This window comes from Tarenaya hassleriana, unplaced genomic scaffold (genome assembly GCF_000463585.1).
Source record: "Tarenaya hassleriana unplaced genomic scaffold, ASM46358v1 Cleome3, whole genome shotgun sequence".
Taxonomy (NCBI): Eukaryota; Viridiplantae; Streptophyta; class Magnoliopsida; order Brassicales; family Cleomaceae; genus Tarenaya; species Tarenaya hassleriana.
The window spans coordinates 1,367,310-1,388,859 of NW_010966177.1; the positions used below are offsets into that span (position 1 = coordinate 1,367,310).

Here is a 21,550-nt window from a genome sequence, read left to right on the forward strand (position 1 = left end):
GCTGAGCATTAGAAACTTCCTAACTAGAATAAGATAGTGAACCCTTATCACCTCAGTTTCAGGATGCAGACGGGATTGAAATATTATTAGGATAGTTTGTAGAGTCTTAAGTTGAATATTCTCCTCTGCCATTTCAGCATGCTGCAAACCAGGAAAAACACATTAGATGGTTCAGTAACAAGAACTAATGTAAAACATTTTGACCTTCATCGTACGAAACCGAAAAGTAAGTACACTTTCTTGTTTAATGATATTATTTATTTAGAGAGACTTTCAGCCTTCAGAAGGTTTCTATCAAGATAACATGACAATTGAAGTTTAAAAATGCGGAAATATAAGATAAGGAGGCAGAAACGAAAGATGAACGGGCCATCAGTTTCAGATAAAGCCACAACATGGTTCCGCACAAATTGCATCGCCAAATAAATAGAGAGCAGCCCTAGTTCATCTGGAAGAGGTACAAGACAAATATTCAGTAGAAACTTCCACTTACATCTTTTAAAGTAGAAAGGATCTCCTTCAGTGATGATGGTTCAACTGCATCATGAGATATAAGCTTCTGCAAGCATGAAAGTCCAATAACACTAAGCTTCACATTCCTCACTTCGCATGCCATTAGAAAGATCCGGAGAATGTCATCATTGCTTGAAAGCTCACTTGCACTTGACAATGAACGAAGCTGCGAAGTAACAGCAGCACATCTAATGTCAGATATTCACAGGCAATCCTTTGTGTTAACCATAAATTCTTCAACTTGCACTGCAAGGCATTTACAATTCAATTGGCTTGCTATATTATGCACAGATTTTGACTTGAAATACTACCTAACCAAGATGGTAGTCGAAATATACAAGTAGCAATGTTCATGTATTTCTCACACAACTCGAAAATTATTTGAAAGGAGAGAACTTAGTGACTGACCCTAAGGCAAGTTCAGCATACTTTTCTACACAACATGAGAAGTCCTTAGTAACTATACTACAATAAATAAAAAAATCATCTAACCAAATCCAGTTCTTTCTCGATAACTTACTCCAAATACTGGATTTGTGCCCTCCCTTGATTTCCATGGTTTCATATCAAGCTAGTGTTCCTCCTCAACCAAAAGTGATAATTTCGTTCTTGCCCCACCAATTAAAAATTTTGACATGACCGTGCAACACACGGATCAAATCCAGAGTTTCACTGTGTCGGTAAATTTACCACTCTTTACACATAGATCAAAACCAAGATTGATCCTTTTCTCCACCATTACTCTCAAGTCTCAACCAATTGTCAAGGACAAAACCAAAACGATACATTAAGCTTCACACGACCACTTGGTCCCTCGAACTGAATTTAACCATCGTTCTGATGAGGAACCCTGAAGCATACTAACTAACAAACACACCAATTTGAAAAGATGCCCACAAATCTCCGTGTTCACAGTCCATTCGACGCACGGACAATACATTACTCGGCAAAAAAAAAACTAACCTTGAGGATTGCGTGCTCCGCCCCATCCTTCACGGATGGATACCTCCGCCGTGCCTCCGCCGAGAGGGCGCGAAGATCTGCCTCCAACGCCGCCATTAAAGCCATTTCTTGAATCTTTAGGGAGAACAAGAGGAAGCCCGGTGCTAGGGTTTCGAGCTACTGCTAAATTCTCCGGAGAGAGAACTGAATCGGAGAGGATAGCATCGAGATCGTAGACAGTAGCTCCGATAGAGACGAACAGGGGACGACGACAGAGAGGATATGTAGATCGCAGGTGAGATCTTGATCTTCCAGAGCAAAGGGAGTCGGATGCGAGTTGTGTTCTAGGCACGTGTATGTCACGTGTTTAATTTTGTTCGATTTTCTGCACCGGTATTCAATATTTATCACGAAAATGGCCCGGATATAATGGAAAGTTACATAAACGTCCAAATACAAGAATTTCATCAATCATTATAAAATAAAAACTAAAGATACTTAAATTTCAGAACCGCTCTCCAAAAATGACAATCATAATTTCAATAATTCATACAAAAATAAAAACCCAATTATTATAACTTCATACTTTTTTATCAACATTTCAAACAACATAGGTCATATGGTAACAAATAAATAAAATACAAATATAGAATAGATTACAGTATCTCTCTAATTAATTGTGGAAACATTTGAGGAATATACAAGAGGAAGGTCAGAGGGCAAGAGGCTATAAACAAACACGTCATGAATTTGACCCTTGAGGGAAATGTACTTCCTGAGCAAACCCTCTCTTTGAAAACCAGTCTTTTCAAGAATTCTTTGGGAGGCTTTGTTCTCCACTTGTACAAAGGCTTGAAGCCTAAGCAGATGAGGCAAGTCCTTGAGGACTTCGGACACTGCCATTTCCACAGCTCTTGTTGCTATTCCTTTACCCCAATGTTCATATGACAATCCATATCCGAAATACGCTTTGAAACTGCGGAAAATCGGAATATTCGGATGTAAATTACAATGTGTGTATCCATGATCATGAATTTAGATTCGAGATTTGAGATCGAGAACTTATTTAAAACGCAAATCTAAATCTAAGATGCAGAAAACAAACAGAAAATATAGAATGTATGATCATTATACAACATTATTGATATTGTATTTAAAAAAAAGATATATAAATCGATATATAAACGTTTCTTATCTTAAAGAATCGACTCATAGATTTCCAAAAGAAAATTTAAATATTAATTTTTTTCATGAATCTAAATTTTGTTAAACAAATGAAGAGTAATTCTAATAATTTTTAATAAATATAAAGAATGATATTTTTTTCTAAAGAAAAAATCAAGGACAATTCAGTAATATAAAAAAGTAAATATAGGTAATCTTGTAAAATTTAAAATATAAAATATATTTTATAATTATATCTGAAGATATCTCAGACATTAAACTAGATAAATCTAGGTTAGATCCAAGGATATTCGAATCTGAATATTCAAAATTCGAAAATTTTAGAACGTTTGAAAGCGCCTACTTGTTCTCGGCGGATTCAGGAAAGACCGAGACGAAACCGATGGAACGGTCGCGGAGGCAGATGGATCGACGCCAGGGGTGAGGCAGACACACGTCCCTTACGAACGCAAAGGCCTCTTCCTCTGTCGTCAGTCTCGGCCACTGGAGGTACCTCGTCACTCGTTCGTCCCCCGCCCATTTCAATAACTCTTTTACGTCCCCCAGTTCGAACGGTCGGAGAGAGAGATTTTTCTCCATTGATTGTTATTGTTATGCGTTTGACTTTAGAGAAGAGAGAGTTCAAGTGGTTAATGCAAATATTTATGCCTTTTTAATTGGTTCGATAATATATAATATAATAGTACCGTGACGTATTGGACCGCATAGCTTGATCATTTGCCGTATTGTGATCATTAATTTATGACTTTCTTTCATAAAAATTGACTTTGAAAAAGAAAGACGTATAAATATTTAATCTTTAATTGTTTATTATTAGTGTGTAAAATCCGCTTTATTAAAAATAAATCATGATCGTGCCAGTCGCCAGATGGCATGGCACGAAAGGACGCGTTCCAAAACGCCATCGCCTGTTGCGTTTCAAACGGTATCTTCCAAAACGCTGCGTTTTGGCGCACCAGGATCACCATCATCAGCCCATCTTCTGCACCAAAAACCCTAGTGTACGGAACCTTATTCTGTCCAAACTCACCTTCGAAATCTGCGAGCTTGTGGAAAATGTCGTCGTCTTCTTCCAGAGTTCTGAAGAACATTCTCAGGCTAAAATCTGGCCCGGTTTCTTCCTCTTCTTCTGCTTGTTCGTTCGGCTTCTCCGCCACTCGGTTCGCCGGCGGGCGCAGCATAGCTTGATCATTTGCCGTATTGTGATCATTAATTTATGACTTTCTTTCATAAAAATTGACTTTGAAAAAGAAAGACGTATAAATATTTAATCTTTAATTGTTTATTATTAGTGTGTAAAATCCGCTTTATTAAAAATAAATCATGATCGTGCCAGTCGCCAGATGGCATGGCACGAAAGGACGCGTTCCAAAACGCCATCGCCTGTTGCGTTTCAAACGGTATCTTCCAAAACGCTGCGTTTTGGCGCACCAGGATCACCATCATCAGCCCATCTTCTGCACCAAAAACCCTAGTGTACGGAACCTTATTCTGTCCAAACTCACCTTCGAAATCTGCGAGCTTGTGGAAAATGTCGTCGTCTTCTTCCAGAGTTCTGAAGAACATTCTCAGGCTAAAATCTGGCCCGGTTTCTTCCTCTTCTTCTGCTTGTTCGTCGGGCTCCCCCGCCACTCGGTTCGCCGGCGGTCGAATCGCTCCGTCCCAGCACCGCTCTATCGCCACCACGACGCCTCTTCGTGGATGGATGGACTCGATTAAAGGTGTCTTCACCGGAAAAAAGGATACTCCTTTGGAAGAGTCCAATCTAACCGCCGAATCGTTCACTCTTCTTCGTAAGTCTCGGTTCATCAATTTCTCTAAAACAATGCCCTTTTATGGGAAATTCCTTCGTTTCAGTGCCAAAATGAGACAATTTTGCCGGAAAATGGAAACGTGGACATATATAAACATGTTGTGTGTGTACGCGCGCATATACAAAGTGGTGTACGTATAGATTGATGTGTTATCGGTGTATGTGTTTAACGTAGATTGTCAGACGCAATGGCAAGTGAAAACACCCAAACACGTATGTGTGTGTATACATGATTCACCAGAGAAATGGAACTTCTGATACTCTTCTCTTTTACTGAAACTAATGGTTTCAGGGTTCGCGGACGAGTTAAAGAACGCTAGAAGGTTGGGGAAATTCAAGCAGTACATAGTGGGTCGGAGCAGCGAGGCCACATTTGCAGATGCATTCGAGAAACAAGAAGCCATAATCCGTTACCTCGGAGGTCTTGATACTACAGGAGAGGTTGGTTTTTCACATACTGATGCCACTCTCAAGTCTTGTTTCTTGTATTTGTACATCAAGTTATTGGATCTTTGATAGTTTTACCGATTACAAATCCCTTGCTTGTTCCATAATATATAAGTAATATGTGTATGTGCGTCCTGTAAAGAAAAATAAGTATGTGATCTGGTTATGTGTATGGCTGGTGAATTTCTTGACTCAGGCGGTAGGTTTCTTGATCTGTAGAATCTCCAAACGGGTCAGAAGCAAGAAGCGGCTAAGCAGTGTAATTGTACGGTAGCAGATGTGGAGAATGCACTTTCCAAGTTCACCTGGGCCAGGCAAGCTAACAAGAAGATGACCGAGTTAAAAGAACAAGGGAAACCTTTACCAAAGAATATCGGCGAGGTATTATTCTGATATATGCTAACTTCAGGCTTAGAAACAATTGAGTAGAGCTTATGAGATTATGTCTGGACGGCATATAGCTCATTTGATCTGACATTTTCTGTTTCTGAAGACCTGGAGAATCTGCACTGGGTTGAGGTTTTGGCTGGATCGTGTCCTTCTTATGATTTGTTAGCTAGTTTGATCCATTATTGTCTTTCTGGTATCTTGTAGTTGCAAAAGGTGATGGGCTCAACACCGTTGGATGTGGCGAGATCTAATCTGGCCAAAAGCGGGCAGATAAGCCGCAATGCTCTTTGTCCCTGCGGTTCCAAGAAGAGATATAAAAGGTATATAACGCCATGGTCGTGTAAGCTGCATCTAAATGCAACATCTTGTTCTTGTTCCTCTTAACACCGTCTGATGAAGTGGAAGACTCGTACTGAATCATAGTAATGTATCGAAATTAATTTGGAATATGGATCAAAGGGTAGTCTTTTACTTGCATAGCTTGTCTTCCCTTATCACTCAGACGATTTATTTGCTTTCTTTTCTGAAGATGCTGCGGGAAGGATTGAAAGATTGAGGGTCGGCTGATGATTCAGAGCTCCATGGATAATCAGCAATGGCGGATTTTGATGCTCAAAGTCAAACACCGTCCATCTTCTCTAAGAATTTCGCTTCCTTTTGATGATTATGCCAGCCTTTGACCATTCAGACAGGAAGCTTCCAGCATCCTGGAGAGATGAATTTTGGTCGACATGATGAATAGAATAATCAAAATCATTGGTGGTTAAGGATATGAAAATATTTGTTCCTTTCTTCCTTAATTAAGTGAGAGTGGGATAAAATTTGGCTACTCATTTGTTTTATGTTCAATCCGAATTGTTTTTTTTTTTTGAAGGCACAAATCCTGAATTATGGGAAAAAACCAAACCTATCTGAAGATAACAAAACAAAGAGAAGCTCATCATTAAGAATATTGTTTTAACTAAACAGGTGCAAAAGAAAATATATGAACAAATTAAAACTGCCATTTCAAATCATGGGCTAATGTTAATACATGAATATCGATCATCATCATCATCACAGAAGGAGGTGATACAAACACTTTGCTACTTGCTGATGCTCGTTCCCCTGTGATTCTCTGTAAGAGAAAGAAACATTAATCTGAACATGTCGTGCAGGAGGAACAGTACACCGAAAGAGCAACCAACCATGGTGACCATACCGCTGAGTTCGTGAGAGAGCAAGGAATCAAACGGACTTGAAATCTCTGCAACAGCTTATGCTTTGATACGCCTAAACCCGAACCAAATCTCGTAGTGGTTAAACAACAAGCTGTCATGCGTTTGCTTCCCGATATACTCGAGCCCTAAACTAGCTAGTCTCTTTGTGCATTCATCGCCTCCTAACCTCGAACAGAATTTTATATTATGCGACACGAAGATTCTCCCGTCGTCGGGCTTCAACTTATCTACTAGCCTTTCGAGCCCGGACCAAACGAGTTTATCGGGCATGTGGAGGAAAACTGCACTAGCGTATATCAAATCGTATACGACATCTGAACCGAACTTGCTGAATTCCATATCATCACCTCTCACTATAAGAGGCCGTTTATGAAGGAGACCTTGAGAAGGAAGCTCATACCTCAAGGCAGCCATTAGAGAAAGCTCGTCCTTTTCGAGGCAATGGAAATGCCCGGGATCGAGATAGCGGATGAAATGCTGACCGACACGAAGGGTGCCACATCCGATTTCCAGGACACGGAAGTCGGGTTTGAGGTGGGCGGATTCAGCAAGGAACTCAAATACGTCACGCCCTCCAGCCCAGGGTTCTCCATAGTTGCTATGGTGTTCCTCGACGAGCAACTCACCCGGGCATGGAAGAGCTGTGTGGTTGTTTGCTTCTTCTCCTTCGTAGTGAGATATACCCTTGTAACTGATAAGTAAGAAAAATAAAAAAGAAGTAACTTTATCACCATTCAAACTAGAAACAGAACAATCCGTCAAAGGGAAGAACAAAAATGAACATATCGGAATGACATGTATGCAGAGAATGTAATTTCGCAGTTGCTTCAGATGCGGATGAGCAAGATATGAGCTGTTCAAAGATGGCGATGACCAGAAAGAACATTCTTAATTTCACGAATATGTCATCAGAGATTCGGCACCTAAAGGAAACCCACTCCATAGCACAACATAGACAGCTAAATCTCGAGTTAAACACTCTAAAGCTTTGCTTTTTTTTTTTTGTTTCTTTCTTTCCTGTAATTAGATTCCCCCCAATATTTTATTCCCAAATCTCAGATTATTCTACACTCCTCAAGATGAAAATAGCTATGAACACTACACCATGAACTCCTAGATCAGAATTCAACAAGTGAAATCATTTCCACTTTTGAATCATATAGCTAAAACTACTGAATCCATACCCATAAACTTGTTTTACGTTTCCAAACTACAATAAGTAAGATTAAAAGCTATCATCAAACAGAATTTCAAGCTCTTCTTTCAGATATTCAAATTCCCAATAGCTAAGCAACTCGATTCTGCCATGTTTGATACCAAACGCACGCAAGCAGCTTCACCCACAACGAGGGGGAGGGAGAGGGGGAGAGAGAGAGATGATTACTTCCTCAGATCTTCAAGTTGCTGGGCCCTGGTGCGAGGATTGATCCCTTTCCGCAGCACATTGTCCCGCATATGCAGACCGTTCGATCTGATCAGATCCTTAACCCACTCTATATCCTCTTCCGTCGTCGATATCCTCTCGTCCAATCTCGTAAAGCCGCTCCTCAAATCTCCGCCGCCGTTCGAGATAATGGCGCCGTTCTGGGAGGAGAGAGATGCGGGACACGAGCACGACGAGAGAGAAGACAAAAGGAAGAAGAAGATCGCCGCCGCAAACGAGACAGAGAGAACGAGAACCGGTACAGAGACAAAAATCCCCTTCTGCATACCCAGAGACGACGAAGAAGACGACAGAAGCGCCATAGATGGACAAAGTCTCGAGCTTCAGAGTTTGGCCTCTGTGATTTCACGCGTTTTGGATGGTACACATTCACACATGTCCTGTTACAGTGTATTTACTTTAACAAGTTTAATTAAAATCTAAATCCAAATCCAAGTTATATCCTTTTAAAATTTTTGTGCTCAGATTTAAATGAACTGGAAAATGGACTGAAATTGTTGGGGAAATTACACAATGACGTTTTTCATTTGACACCCCAATATTTTCCATCTTATCAATATTTTACCCCAACCATTCTAAAAGTCAGTATGCACCCCAATATAAGAGTAATGAGACTGTGATGAGTTTTCAGACAGGAGTTTTTCCTACCATCGTAATTACATGGGTATGTTTGTTTCAGAATACGTTTAATATATATACATATACATATACATACACATACATATGCATATACCATGTAAGATAAAAGAAATCCCTTTCATTGAATGATAAATCCAGTATGTTACAGAAGAAGATCTAGTCTAGTTACAGCCACAAACCCATGGTGAAAAGCAAATCAAGAACACAAAAGAAGAGCATCTGCATATTTAGACATTGCAAAACAGACGAAAACAAACCCAAGAGAAGCTCTCACATATGCAAAAAAAAATAATTGAGGGTCGTTCTTTTAAAACCAGAACTGCAAGAACCACAAGAAAAATGATCCTTGACCCCTCAAAAACTCACTATAACAAGACAAGAAAGAAAGCCCGGGAGAAAAAAAAATGATCAGATCAGATCAGATCAGATTCGACATTCTTCTTCTGTGACGACAAAGGATGACTCTGACATTTGGATCTGATGAAGTTACCATCTTGCTTCTTGGCAAAGAGGTTTCTTTAACATTAGCTTTCGGGGTTTCTGGTGTTTGAATGTTGGCTACAGCAGCTTTAAGCGGTTTTGTCTCTGATCTTTTGAGGATAGCTCTTGAACGAGAGTCATAGAGGTTAAGGGAGTGAGAGGTCGAGAACTGTACCGAGGTTTTAGCCACTGATCTCAAGCTCCAAGCCTTTCCATTGATTTCCTTCTCCGAGGTTGTTTGCCTCTGGCGGCTTGCCACTGTAGAATTCATGAACCGAGGAACAAGCCCAGAAGTCTTTTTCACTTTTACTGGTTTATCAGATGATTTCGGTGTCGGTCTAACGTCTTTCAGATCATCTGAAGGTGAGAGATCGCATTTTTCCCCATTTTCTTGAGATTTATCGTAAGTGATTGAGAATAGTTTATTGTTTTTACGCAGTAGATGCTCTGCCTCCTGCAACCGAGCTTCTATTTTCTTGCATTCTTCTTCAGTTTCTCGCATGTCTTCTTCGAGTTCCGATATTCTTTTCTCTTTCAGCTTCCGAAGTTCCTACAAAATGTACATCTAGAACTTCAGCAAACTCTGCAACATATACACATACATACTCAAGCAATATATTGACTTCTCTCTCTATATATATATGCATATTCTTGAGTCTGTATGCATTCTCACCGGCGTGGATTCTCTGTTATACTCCACAGCTCTTGCACGTTTTGTAAAGCTCAGGGAGCAAATTGTTTCTGCAAAGTCTTCTTCACAAGGACTTATGTGCACAAGCATCAGAACCTTCGAACCAGTGCCTAAAAGAATCAAATTCGGTATCATTAAACTGAAAACAGACTGAAAACTTAGATAGCATCAGTTGTATGGTAAAAGTTCAAATATTTTGTTCTCACTTGACTTGAATAGCTGAATTATAATCTGTAAGCAAGAACATGGGGAAAAGAAGATAAAAGAGTACAAAAATCAGATGCTCTACCAAGGGAATCTCTGAGGATTTGAGTTAGCTTGCTGTTTCTGCAACCATGTGAAAGGGGAAAAAGGAAAAGATGAACTCAGCATAAACCAAAGCACTAAGTGTAAGGAGGAAGCCATAACCAAAGAACTTACCTGTAAGGAACATGACCCTTCTTTCTCCTTAAAGCTGCAATAACATCTCCAAGAGCGGAAAGCGAGAGGTTAATGGCCCTTCCTTCATCCATAGTTTGTCCTGTGGCCCCTGTTTTCAGTAACCTCTCACTTCCTCCGAGATCTATCATCCAAAACTTGCTAACTTCAGTTTTCGATCCAACAGCATCATCATCCATCCGACGAAAGATCGTGATCCTTGTTAAGCTATAGATAAACTAAATCGATAAGAGTGACTACACAAGCTGAATTACCAAAATTATTAAGAAACTCTATAGAGAAGCTGAATAGAAAAACCAGTGAGAATGAGTCAAATTGATGGATTGCGATGATCGAGAACCTACCAGTGGGATCTGCTGGAAGCATCATTCACATTTGTCCACGACGTTGATCTCAACCGTCTCCCCTTACTGTACCACCATCTCGCCTTTGTGAAATCTGGTATTTCCACCTCTGTTAGACCCTCGATTTCAACAGATCCTTTCGAGTCTAATTGAATGTTGAGATTGCTGTAAGAAAAGTTTGGCAGAAGAATTTAGACATGCTTTATTCTTTGGTTTTAGATCCAAGAATTCGATTGAGGAAGCCGATTACCATTTAGATGATGCTTCATAAGACCTCAAAGGCTGTCTCGAGGACAAGAGATCTTTCAGGTTACCCATGTATATTTCCAACATGCTCATGGTAAATGTCATGGAATGTGTATGACCCATTGATGCTTGGTTAAAGAGCTCCTTAAGAGCTCGAGGAACAACACCCGGCTGCTCGATTGTACCATCCTGAATAGAAACATTCTCCTCTATCACTTGCAAGATAAAATCACCGACCAAACCTTTAACATAATCTAAAGATTGAGTGCCAAAGATCACTAACCATGGTGAACGTCTTGCCTGTCCCAGTTTGACCATAGGCCAAGACACATACATTATGACCATCAAGGGCCGATCTAACAATGGGTTTTACATCGGTGAAGACGTCTTCTACAGAGTTTTAAAAAAACAGAGTAAGGCCTCATGTATCAGAACTGGAATGCAATGAAAACCAGAGATACCAAATAACAGGAGCAATACAATAGAGTAACAGCAAACTAACCTTGACTTGCAGATTGAGGAAAGACCTTATCAAACCCGAATTCCTTCTGAGACCCTCCAGATCTAACAACGATATTCTCCGATCCAACTGAAACGGGTTCCCGGATCGGTCTCCTTCCTGTCAAGAGATATGGCCTAACTCTACAAAACACCCTTATACTTCCTGCCAATTGAGGCCAATCCTCGAGTTAACCATCCCCTTTCAAAAAAAAGAAGAAAAAAAAAGAAGAGAAGAACAACCCGGTAAAGCTGCAACCTTTAATGTCTATTATCTTATTCAGAACTTCCCTCCTCTTCCCATCCAAGGACCTTAGCTTCGACTTCAGCTCCGCAACTTCCTCTGTAAAAATCCAACCCGATTCAAATGAGCAAACTTGCCCAATGCTACTGTTTTTTTTAGTAAATCAAGCTGAGAGTCAACCTTGGAACCTTTTGATCCGAGAGGTTAGGCATGCCAAGAATCATATGGCATTTGCTATAAACAAATATTGTGATGAAACGAAAAACAAATTTCACGTAGAAACACGGCAGGAAATACCTTCAAGATTTGATATTGACTTCTCAAGCTCATTTTTCTGATACTCAGGAACGATGTTTACATCGGTATAAACCATGGGAACCGGTAGTGGAGAAGATTCAATTGATTCGGAAAAAGACGATGAACCGGCCGGAGATTCCGCCATCGAAATCCCTTCTGGTTCAGGTGAAATAAACATTTTCTCTCAGCTGAGAAAATATAAACCTTTTTTCAGGGAAAATGTTGGGTTTCTTGACCTGAACGAGATTCAGATTTCAGACAAGAAAACAAACGCCTAGGAGAAGTGGAAGTGGAATGGAAGACAACTTATCAGCCAATAGGTGGTAGTTAGAAACAAAGAAAAAGAACAATAAATTATAATTATTACAATTAGTTGCAGAGCTTGGAACAAGAAGACAACTTGATCTGTCTTTTAACTCGAGTAGATAATTGCCTGTTGGAAGTTCCCGATAAAAGAAAAGCTCTTTTTTTTTTAATTAAAAATAATAATAACCAGAATCAAGAAAACCCTCACAAAAGGAACAAATTTAAAGAAGGGAGAAGCAGAGAGAAGTGAAAACGAAGCAAACTCACTTTAGCCCAGAAGAATTCCAGAAAAGGGGAAAAAAATTCAAACTTTGAAGAGTCCCAAGAATCATTCAACTACAGTAGCAAGAATAGATTCAAGCATAGACATGAGATAATCTATGTTTATGTATGGATGTACACATGGAAATATAAAGAAAAACCAAGATTTTTCTCACAGGCATTAGATCGAGCGAGTGAGAAACAAGCTGGAGATTCAGAAAAAAGCGAGGGAAAGGAGCAAAATCCGAGAAAACCCTAGTTTGATTTTGAGCAAATGAACACAAAAAAAAGGGTTTATAGAAAGTTGGAGCAGTGTTTGTCAATGATTGAACAATCTTGTTGCCGTTTGCTGTTCCTGTGTTCAGATTTGAAGGCTGAAAATGAAACTCTCTCTCTCTCTCTCTCTGAGCATCATCGGAGCAGACATTATTAAAAAAAAAAATCCGAAAGAATCTCGTTCATGGTAGGTCCAGCTATGGCGTCAACTGTTCCAAGCCAAAAGTTGGCGTTTTTTTTTCTCTCTTGTTTGGCTAGTGGGAGAGGAGCGGGCGGGGTGCTGGAAAGGGCAAAATGGTAAAATTGATATCTTGTGGGCTGGGGAGACACGTAATCCAATGAGATCGACAACATTTTTTTTTTTAATTTTTAAAATAATACATGTAATCCAACTTGCTAATATATATAGACGATGATAAAAGATCATCTTTTTATCATGAAACCCGTCAAAAATTTAAACATGGATTGCTCGTAAATATTTTGTTTTATAAGGGATTATATATATATATATATATATATATATATAAAAGATCATAAACGTACTCCACAAAGAATTATATATAAAAAAACAAATTGAAATCTGACCAACACATAAATAAGTAGGGTGTCAAAACGAGTCTGTCTTACGAATTGGTTCGTGGCTCGCTAGAAAACGAGCGATATGAGCCGTGATTTTTTCATCTCATTAAAAAACAAGTCTAATGAGCACCAGACTCATTGAACACGTGTTCAATGAATCTCACTCGACGAGTTGGCGAACTGTTCAACGAGCTGACTTTTTTTAAATAAATTAAATTTATATACCTTGAATATATTTTTATATTTCTTTTTTTCATATCATTCATATGATATTATAAATATCCTAATTATTATTATGATGGTAATAATTGAAAATATTAAATGATATTGGAATTTTATTAATTTTTTTATGTATTTATTTAAATTTATAGCTAAATTTAGAATAAATATAAATAAAAAATATTATATATATCTGGCTCAATGAGTCGTTCGTTCAGATCGAAAAACTGGCGAGCGATTTGAGGCGATGTTTTTCTGGTTCGTTAGAAAACGAGCTAACGAACTGAATCCAAAACGATCCGAACCAAACGAGCCAAGCCACAAACGATCCGAAGTGGCTCCCTTGACACCCCTATCCGTAAGTGAACTACAAACCCTTAATTCCATCAAATATAATAAAACCAAAGTTTAATTTCGAGGATACGAAATATTATATTAGAATCTATACATAAATAAATATTTTAAACAAATCTAAATTAAAATACAAATATATAATAAACTGTAATAATACAATGTATTATGTTTTCCTTCTAAATGAAACAACTTGAATTCTTTTTTGCAGTTTGTTAAATTGTACATTAATAAAACCGGGGGTTTAAGTAAAACACTTTGAACAGATCGATTTTGTTTGGTTTATCTGTTCTGTACGGTGTTCGACCCAAAGCTTTGTGCCATTAAAAAAAATACAAAAAAAATTCTATTTTTCCCTTTTACCATTGTTTTCATAGTTTATTGAAGAAGAAGACGACAACAAACATTATATTATATACAATCTAATGTTATTGCAAATAATGGACAGTCTCAAGGTCACACCCGGGAATTTGAGACATCGATTCTAAATTTGACTAAATTGGGATGATTCAAGTGATAAATATAAACCTTTTTCCAAGGCGTAATTATTGACATTGTATTTTTTTTTCCCGAGCTATATTTTATTTAGAAAAACACTATATATATTACTCCTTCCATTTCTAAATATTTATTGTATAACAAAATATTTTTTTTATTGCTAATTAGATATCATTTTAAATTTTATAAGTGATTTTTTAAAAACACTTACAATTTTATCCTCAATTAAAATATTCAACTTTCAATAAAATATTAATTAAAATGAGATTTAATAGAAATATATATGATTTTTATATATTTTCTTAATAATTATAAAAAAATCTAAAACGACATTCTTTTAGAAACGGAGGGAGTATAAATAATTTTTAAAATGTATATTATTATTTTTTATTTGCAAAGTCTTATATATTTGATTAAGTAATCTCGGAAATATTATCACTCCGACATTTATTATGGATGTGAAGATGTAAATACATATGGTCCAATATATAGTCATTTTTTAATAAAAAATTATAATAAAAATTTGTACATTATTTGTAATATAGAGTCATTTGTAATTTTTTAAAAATGTATATTATTATCCTTGTAAAATTACTCTCTTATTTATTTATTATGGCTTTTGATGAAGGGTGTTAAAAGCTCAATACTACCTGGTCGAGAAATTGAATTTTCCGTCTAAATTCTGTGTTCCTAAAGATCTTCGCTTCTTCGTCCAAGCGCCCATTACCCCCAGCAAAGAAAAAAAAAAGACTCGCTTTTTCGTTTTTGACTTTTGTGATTATCTCCTCCGCTCAATTTCTTCAGATCAGTCGGATTCCCAAATCTCAACAATACGGACGATCGATTTTAGGGTTTTGGGCCTCCGATGAGTGTGTTTTGATTGCTGAATCTTCTAGTCGTCGATCACATCTGAAGTGCAGACAGAAGGTGTCGAGATTATCATCTCCTTTACGGTTTTGTTTTTGTTTCGTTGCATTTCTAGGTTATTGGTTTGTTCCAATTGCTGCCTTTTGTTCTATTTATGGGTTTTTCTTGTTGGATTTTTTATTGGGGGGCGAGTAGTTTCGAATTATTCGCGGAGATTTTCGATGGGTAGGGAAACTGTTTAGTTCTGTTCGGTTCTCTTGTTTATGGATCGAAAGAGGTTGTCTAGAGTTTGTCCAGTGATGTTGTAAACTGTCTCTTGCTTACCGAATTCAAGATTGGCGCTTGAAATTGATAACCTTTGACCAAAACATTCGTTGCCCACGATTCATATGTCCTGTAGCCGACCTTTTCCCTTAACGAACAAATAGAAAGGAGGGATTTTGGAAATTACAACTCTTAATCCATGGGCTTAATTGCTCCTTTCCGTTCCAGACAGACAGTCAATCAGCTTTTGTCTGACCGATGATGAAGTTTGTCTTGTTTGGTTTTGGATGATGGGAATGATAAACCCAGGTCAACAGTGTTATATAAGAATCAGCCTACTCTGAGAGGAGTCTATTAGTTTCTCGCTTGCTGGTTTGTTTACTTGCCGGTTTTTCTTTCAGGGTGTTTTGAGATGCACCGGGTTGGAAGTGCCGGGAGCAACGGCGGTTCTGTTCGTTCTCGCAAAGAGAAGAAGCTTACATATGTGTTAAATGATGCCAATGACTCAAAGGTCAGGTTGTTTTACATCCATACGAATTGCTACCTTCGAAATTTTTACCCTTTCATGTGATTTATCTGTTATCTAGTTCATCCATAGATCATATTCTGCTAGACATAGGAGTAGATTCAAGTTATATCTGCTCTGCAACTTAATCCTGATTGTTCTCTCTCTGGAATGCGCATACTACAGCATTGTGCTGGCATAAATTGTTTGGCTGTATTAAAGCCTTCTGTTCCCAGTGACAAAAGCTACCTCTTCACTGGAAGCCGCGATGGTACGCTCAAGAGATGGGCATTTGAAGAGGATGCTGCCTTCTGCTCAGCTACATTTGAATCTCACGTTGATTGGGTATATAAATTTCTTCTACTGCTTGTTGATTTCACTTGGGGATTAGTAAGCCTGGATTCTGTTTCGTGATGTCTGGTTGGATAGATTGTTGTGCCCTTCTGAGAGTTTGGGGAGCAGGGCACAATGTTATTTTGATTAATACTCTTTAGTTACTATCAAATGTTTTTTTTTAGGTCATTGTTAAAGGAAATGTTATTGTTGAGTTTTGAGCTATCCTACCCGTGATACTATTGAAAGCTGCTGCTGATTTTCTACTTTCTAGGTAAATGATGCTGCTTTGATTGGCGAAAGCACTCTTGTTTCTTGTTCATCAGACACTACCGTCAAGGTTTGCGACTTTATTATGGCCTCTAAACATTTATGGCCCAGATTTTTTTTGTCCTGGTTGTTACTGCATACCACACCATCTATTGGTTACTTAATGCGACATAATTTTCCTGCGAGACACTAGACATGGGATGGCTTGTCAGATGGGGTTTGTAAGAGGACTCTGCGTCAGCACTCTGACTATGTTACTTGCCTTGCAGTTGCGGCAAAAAATGTAATTTATGATCCCATCCTTTTTCTTCTTCCCTTTTCATGTATGTTTTTTAATTGCACAATGAGAAATTTTGCACGGTAGCTTCATTTTCATGGTCGGTTTCTGATCCTATCCTAGTTTCACGTTTTTAGAACAATGTAGTTGCATCTGGTGGCCTTGGTGGGGAGGTTTTTATATGGGATATTGAAGCTGCTTTGTCACCTGTTACAAAATCTAATGACGTATCAGAAGATAGTTCTCCAAGTGGCGTCAATGGTTCCGGGAACTCTTTACCAGTTACGAGCTTGCGGACTATTGGTTCAAGCAACAATATTTCTGTGCAGTCATCTCCATCCCAGGGTTATACACCAACAGCTGCCAAAGGCCACAAGGAGTCTGTCTATGCTTTGACGATGAATGATGCTGGAACAATTCTTGTCTCTGGTGGAACAGAGAAGGTATTCATACAACTTAGGTTTTTCAAAGATATAGAAAAAAGCAACAATTCTCTTCATTGAGAGCACTGTAACTGTATTAGGGGGCTTATGTTTTGTGAAAGCTATTCCGTGAACTTTTACTATTTCTTGCAGGTTTTACGTGTCTGGGACCCGAGAACAGGTTCCAAGACTATGAAATTGAGAGGACATACAGATAATGTCAGAGTACTGCTTCTGGACTCGACTGGCAGGTAAGTTTCTTGGATTATTCATTCGTGCAATGTTGAGCTTTTCTCCTTCTGTGGTAAACGTTCTATTATCTGACCGACGAGTGTTACTATGTTTCTTATTTTACGACTGCAGGTTTTGCTTGTCTGGGTCATCTGATTCTATGATAAGGTAGATTTTCTCTATTTTGTTCATTGTGACATGAGAATAAACCAAGCAACTGAAGTTATAGTGATGGTTTTGGTTCTAACTGGCTATGGATTATTTTTTAGACTCTGGGATCTTGGTCAGCAGCGATGTCTGCACACTTATGCTGTCCATACCGATTCTGTTTGGGCCCTTGCATGCAACCCATCGTTTAGTCATGTTTACAGCGGTGGAAGAGACCAAAGTGTGAGTAGCCAACCAACAAACCTTTCTGAGCTTGCACTCCTGTGTGTAACGTCTTTTCAGCAGCTTGCGTGACGTGTTATGTTTTCCTCAGTTGTACTTGACAGACTTGGCGAAAAGAGAGAGCGTTTTACTGTGCACTAAGGAACACCCAATTCAGCGTTTGGCTTTGCAAGATAATAGTATTTGGGTTGCTACAACGGACTCTTCTGTTGATAGATGGCCTGCTGAAGGACAAAGCCCCCAGAAGGTCTTTCAGCGAGGTGGCTCTTTCTTGGCTGGGAATTTGTCTTTTAACAGGGCAAGGGTGTCACTGGAAGGATCGAGTCCTGTAAGAAAAAAGAATACAATATGAATTGCTTTTTCTGCGTAGGTTTTCTCAAACCAATTTAGTTGATTTGGCTTATTTGCAGCTCCCCGTCTACAAGCTGCCATCACTTACCATTCCAGGAACTCCAGCAATTGTGCAACATGAGATTTTGAATAATAAAAGGCAAATCTTAACTAAGGTGAAGTAGAAATATCTAATGCAGTGGTCTGACCATCATTAAGCTAAATGCATGAATTGGATCGATGATATTATATTAGTCTGCTTTTGCTTTGGCAGGATGCTGCTGGCTCAGTGAAACTATGGGAGATAACCAGGGGTGTCGTGGTGGAGGACTACGGGAAGGTCTGTTTGGAAATTTGAGTTCTTGTGCCGTTTTACTACTATTTTTTTTTATTTTACATGTTTCTGCTTGCATTATTCTGAAAGTTCATGATTGGACCTCCATCTCTAATTTTTGTATGAAGCAATCACCAAGTTAAATAACTATTTTCCATTTCCATGTTTGCAGATTTCATTTGAGGAGAAGAAAGAAAAACTGTTTGAGATGGTAATAAGCCTTTTGGTTCATTTTTTATGGTTTCTTGTTTCATTTCTCAAAATGAGACAAGCAGATATGATTGCCTCTGTGATGTATTCTGCTTTGTCAGGTTAGCATCCCGTCATGGTTTACTGTGGATACTAGACTTGGATGCTTGTCTGTACATTTGGAGACACCGCAATGTTTCTCTGCTGAGATGTACTCAATGGACCTTAAAGTTACTGGTAGACCTGAAGATGATAAGGTAAGGATGGCTGAACTCCCTACAAACCTTCTTCGAAGCTAGTCAGGGATTTGACCTTGTTTGTTATATGTTACATTTAATTGTCGGCCTTAATGGGCCTCTGGCCATTGTAATAGATAAATATAGTGTATATTACTTATTGGCCTATGTGACTATGTCCATCGTAATCCCCTCCTTTCAATCTTTTTTTTTTTAAAATTTTTCAAAGAACTGGAGTTAAATGTTTTAAAAATGCAAGCGTTTCTTTTTCTATTCCAAGTTCTTAGAAACTGGAAACTTTTTTGTCTTTCTCCATGCGTCTATCATTATCATATAATCGAATGTCTTGAAAATATGTTTGCTCGTAGCTAATCAAAGTTGAAAATGCTTCTTTCTTTGCTTATGTGTTTTGTAGATTAATCTAGCTCGTGAGACCCTGAAAGGTCTGCTGGCTCATTGGTTGGCCAAAAGAAAACAGAGACCGAAATCACAACCTCCCACCAATGGAGATTCTTCGTCTATTAAAGATGCAATGAAAAATGTTAGCCTGCCCAAAGCTGAAGATAGTAATGCTGATAATGATCCAGTGTATCCTTCTTTCGAGTTTGCTTCTATCTCCCCTCCTTCCATCATTACAGAAGGTTCTCAGGGTGGTCCATGGAGAAAAAAGATAACTGAGTTTACTGGAGCTGAGGATGATAAGGACTTCCCATGGTGGTGCTTGGATGCTGTCTTGAACAATCGGCTTCCCCCTAGAGAAAACACAAAGTATATGTCACTTCCTCAAAATTACTCTGCCTTTCCTTTTTTTTTTGGGTCATCTTTTTGGGTTACAAAGATGTCCACAGCAGGCAATCTATACGTCCTTGAAGAGTGATATGAGATGCCCATAGTGGGCCGATCTAAAAGGGCATTACTCCACCACGGGTCACTGGATAATGTTATTCAGAAATCTTTTCCTTACAGATCCCTTTTCGTTTCTGTAAAGATGAATTGTCTTTTCTCCATTAATGGCTCACTGTGAAATTGTTTTGAGTTTCCAGGTTGAGCTTTTTCCTGCATCCATGTGAAGGTACAACTGCACAGGTAGTGACACTGGGGAAACTTAGTGCCCCACGGATCCTGAGAATCAATAAGGTTGGTTTATAAAGCTCTCACCCCCTGCTCGGGAGTTTAACAGAGAATTCACATCTAGTTTTGCCAAACACCTCTCTGTTTATCTCAGTGTTGAGATGATATCTGCATGTCAACTGTAGGTTATCAATTATGTCGTGGAAAAGATGGTCCTTGACAAACCGTTGGATAGTCTAGCGGCTGATGGAACAGGTGTTTTGGGTGGACAGTCACTGCAACTAGCTGCAGGAAATGGATCTTTCCATTCTGGTTTGAAGCCTTGGCAGAAGCTTAGGCCTTCCATTGAAATCTTATGCAATAATCAGGCAAGTCAATTCCATAGAAAAATCCTTGTTATATTATTGGAGAATATTTCTTGTCATATTGCGTACAAGCTACATTGATTTTTTTTCAAACTCAATTTACTCCAACCATGACCAATCAGACACCTTCTCCTGTGTTGGATTATAGTAAACCGGATCAAAGATTAAGATTATTTCCTCCATGTGAGCGATCAGAGGCTCAACTAGCTTCTTCTATGGTTTTCAGGTGTTGTCTCCAGATATGAGCTTAGCAACTGTACGGGCATATATTTGGAAGAAACCCGAAGACGTAGTCCTTAATTACAGAGTGGCTGTAGCTAGGTAACTTAAAGGTAAAGACCCAACTAATTGCATCATGGCAATGTTCGGTTTTTGCTTGATATCAGTCAGAAAGTCGTCTCATTTAGTAAACTAGAAATGTTTACGTTCTCTTTTACGTTTCCCCGCAATAACAAGAATATATTGACGGTTGAATTGCGGGGAAACTAGTCAGTGCCTTGTTTGTAAAAAGATGGTATCGTTTAGCTTTTGCTGAAGCAAGATCTTCAATGGATTGCTCTTTTCAATTCTCAAAACTATAGGAATACACTTAACGCTTGATAGAAGCAACTAAGGGAAAGGGGCATTGAGTTGAATCTCACCCCCGTATAATGATCCATTACAGATTTCGCAGGGGGGCAATTTTGGAGGATCTATGGCGTCGGGAACTGGTTGGTTAGTTCGGGGCAAAACCTCATGGTTCGGGTGCTTTGGACAAAGTATAAATCCCTTGAATCCTTGCAGTAGATCACCTTTTTATGATGAAAGATGGTTGGTTTGTGTTATTGGGAGTTCTGGCTGAGGAGAAGGATTGGCTTGGATGGACAGTGGAAGTGGATTTTACCAACAAAGGGTAGAGTTAATCAGGTAGATGATGTTGAAAAACTTTATTATTATTGAGTAATGTAACATTTACATTATGTCAAAATCAAAAGCTTTGGGGGAAGAACTTATTTTGTGGAACACAGTTCTTTGATTTGTGTTCAGAAGCAATAACAATCACAAAAATATTGTACAAAATCTGCTTCTTTTTTTTTTTAATTTAACTTGGGCACTTCTCTTGTGCACAAGCATGAGATGCTCTCTACCCCTTTCAATAAGAATCA

At 38.6% G+C, this 21,550-nt stretch overlaps 6 protein-coding genes across 12 annotated transcripts in view; 2 read left to right on the top strand and 4 right to left on the bottom strand.

Annotated features, from left to right (window-relative positions):
* LOC104818650 (protein MON2 homolog) overlaps positions 1-1,790 on the bottom strand; it is a 12,796-nt gene extending 11,006 nt beyond the window's left edge. For 3 of the 4 annotated variants that reach the window (XM_010548316.1, XM_010548319.1, XM_010548314.1), the window contains exons 1-3: positions 1,477-1,789; positions 494-679; positions 52-141 (exon numbers count right to left, since the gene is read on the bottom strand). In XM_010548316.1, the coding sequence (XP_010546618.1) occupies positions 52-141; positions 494-679; positions 1,477-1,581 (381 nt within the window). In that variant the 5' untranslated portion in view covers positions 1,582-1,789. Of the gene's footprint in view, positions 1-51; positions 142-493; positions 680-1,476 lie in introns of all 4 variants that reach the window. The other variant, XM_010548317.2, reaches the window with a different exon arrangement.
* Positions 1,791-2,030: 240 nt separating this feature from the next.
* Positions 2,031-3,254, bottom strand: LOC104818651 (uncharacterized N-acetyltransferase p20). The gene is made up of 2 exons (XM_010548321.1): positions 2,984-3,254; positions 2,031-2,431 (listed from the first exon to the last, which is right to left on the bottom strand). The coding sequence occupies exons 1-2, from the start codon at positions 3,217-3,219 to the stop codon at positions 2,125-2,127; spliced, it is 543 nt and encodes a 180-aa protein (XP_010546623.1). The 5' UTR covers positions 3,220-3,254; the 3' UTR covers positions 2,031-2,124.
* A 719-nt stretch (positions 3,255-3,973) lies between these two features.
* On the top strand, positions 3,974-6,130 carry LOC104818652. The gene is made up of 5 exons (XM_010548322.1): positions 3,974-4,433; positions 4,746-4,894; positions 5,120-5,281; positions 5,495-5,610; positions 5,820-6,130. The coding sequence occupies exons 1-5, from the start codon at positions 3,989-3,991 to the stop codon at positions 5,836-5,838; spliced, it is 891 nt and encodes a 296-aa protein (XP_010546624.1). The 5' UTR covers positions 3,974-3,988; the 3' UTR covers positions 5,839-6,130.
* Positions 6,131-6,272: 142 nt separating this feature from the next.
* On the bottom strand, positions 6,273-8,340 carry LOC104818653. 2 transcript variants are annotated; one of them, XR_772714.1, is made up of 3 exons: positions 7,895-8,340; positions 6,492-7,201; positions 6,273-6,407 (listed from the first exon to the last, which is right to left on the bottom strand). XR_772714.1 is itself a non-coding variant. In XM_010548323.1 (2 exons), exons 1-2 carry the CDS (start codon positions 8,254-8,256, stop codon positions 6,547-6,549), a joined length of 1,017 nt encoding a protein of 338 aa, XP_010546625.1. In that variant the 5' UTR covers positions 8,257-8,340; the 3' UTR covers positions 6,273-6,546. The 2 variants fall into 2 exon arrangements, 1 of the variants encoding a protein (XP_010546625.1); XM_010548323.1 differs by having other exon boundaries at positions 6,273-7,201.
* Positions 8,341-8,691: 351 nt separating this feature from the next.
* LOC104818654 (kinesin-like protein KIFC3) lies at positions 8,692-12,867 on the bottom strand. 2 transcript variants are annotated; one of them, XM_010548326.2, is made up of 11 exons: positions 12,575-12,867; positions 11,832-11,987; positions 11,550-11,633; positions 11,295-11,456; positions 11,076-11,182; positions 10,797-10,981; positions 10,547-10,711; positions 10,185-10,409; positions 10,054-10,091; positions 9,747-9,874; positions 8,692-9,623 (listed from the first exon to the last, which is right to left on the bottom strand). In XM_010548326.2, the coding sequence occupies exons 2-11, from the start codon at positions 11,974-11,976 to the stop codon at positions 9,012-9,014; spliced, it is 1,851 nt and encodes a 616-aa protein (XP_010546628.1). In that variant the 5' UTR covers positions 11,977-11,987; positions 12,575-12,867; the 3' UTR covers positions 8,692-9,011. The 2 variants fall into 2 exon arrangements, with proteins under 2 accessions (XP_010546628.1, XP_010546627.1); XM_010548325.2 differs by having other exon boundaries at positions 11,832-12,019.
* Positions 12,868-14,975: 2,108 nt separating this feature from the next.
* LOC104818655 (WD repeat-containing protein 48) lies at positions 14,976-21,464 on the top strand. 2 transcript variants are annotated; one of them, XM_010548328.1, is made up of 19 exons: positions 14,976-15,248; positions 15,854-15,963; positions 16,144-16,302; positions 16,565-16,630; positions 16,754-16,843; positions 16,975-17,280; positions 17,413-17,510; positions 17,623-17,658; positions 17,760-17,880; positions 17,972-18,208; positions 18,291-18,386; positions 18,485-18,550; positions 18,717-18,755; positions 18,856-18,990; positions 19,385-19,737; positions 20,013-20,106; positions 20,226-20,408; positions 20,632-20,737; positions 21,079-21,464. In XM_010548328.1, exons 2-18 carry the CDS (start codon positions 15,865-15,867, stop codon positions 20,728-20,730), a joined length of 2,277 nt encoding a protein of 758 aa, XP_010546630.1. In that variant the 5' UTR covers positions 14,976-15,248; positions 15,854-15,864; the 3' UTR covers positions 20,731-20,737; positions 21,079-21,464. The 2 variants fall into 2 exon arrangements, with proteins under 2 accessions (XP_010546630.1, XP_010546629.1); XM_010548327.2 differs by having other exon boundaries at positions 14,977-15,248; positions 21,070-21,464.
* The last annotated feature ends 86 nt before the right edge of the window (positions 21,465-21,550 follow it).

Excerpts from the sequence above, each read along its gene's own strand:
- LOC104818655 (XM_010548328.1), top strand. The coding sequence starts at position 15,865 with ATGCACCGGGTTGGAAGTGCCGGGAGCAACGGCGGTTCTGTTCGTTCT. Across the intron at positions 16,631-16,753 it reads CATCAGACACTACCGTCAAG|ACATGGGATGGCTTGTCAGA; the intron begins GTTTGCGACTTT and ends GCGAGACACTAG. Across the intron at positions 20,409-20,631 it reads AAATCTTATGCAATAATCAG|GTGTTGTCTCCAGATATGAG; the intron begins GCAAGTCAATTC and ends TATGGTTTTCAG.
- LOC104818653 (XM_010548323.1), bottom strand. The coding sequence starts at position 8,256 with ATGGCGCTTCTGTCGTCTTCTTCGTCGTCTCTGGGTATGCAGAAGGGG. Across the intron at positions 7,202-7,894 it reads CAACTTGAAGATCTGAGGAA|TTACAAGGGTATATCTCACT; the intron begins GTAATCATCTCT and ends CTTACTTATCAG.
- LOC104818651 (XM_010548321.1), bottom strand. The coding sequence starts at position 3,219 with ATGGAGAAAAATCTCTCTCTCCGACCGTTCGAACTGGGGGACGTAAAA. Across the intron at positions 2,432-2,983 it reads CCTGAATCCGCCGAGAACAA|TTTCAAAGCGTATTTCGGAT; the intron begins GTAGGCGCTTTC and ends GATTTTCCGCAG.
- LOC104818652 (XM_010548322.1), top strand. The coding sequence starts at position 3,989 with ATGGCACGAAAGGACGCGTTCCAAAACGCCATCGCCTGTTGCGTTTCA. Across the intron at positions 4,434-4,745 it reads CGAATCGTTCACTCTTCTTC|GGTTCGCGGACGAGTTAAAG; the intron begins GTAAGTCTCGGT and ends TAATGGTTTCAG. Across the intron at positions 5,282-5,494 it reads TACCAAAGAATATCGGCGAG|TTGCAAAAGGTGATGGGCTC; the intron begins GTATTATTCTGA and ends GGTATCTTGTAG.
- LOC104818654 (XM_010548325.2), bottom strand. The coding sequence starts at position 12,009 with ATGTTTATTTCACCTGAACCAGAAGGGATTTCGATGGCGGAATCTCCG. Across the intron at positions 11,634-11,831 it reads GTCAATATCAAATCTTGAAG|AGGAAGTTGCGGAGCTGAAG; the intron begins GTATTTCCTGCC and ends GGATTTTTACAG. Across the intron at positions 9,624-9,746 it reads ATAACAGAGAATCCACGCCG|GAACTTCGGAAGCTGAAAGA; the intron begins GTGAGAATGCAT and ends TACATTTTGTAG.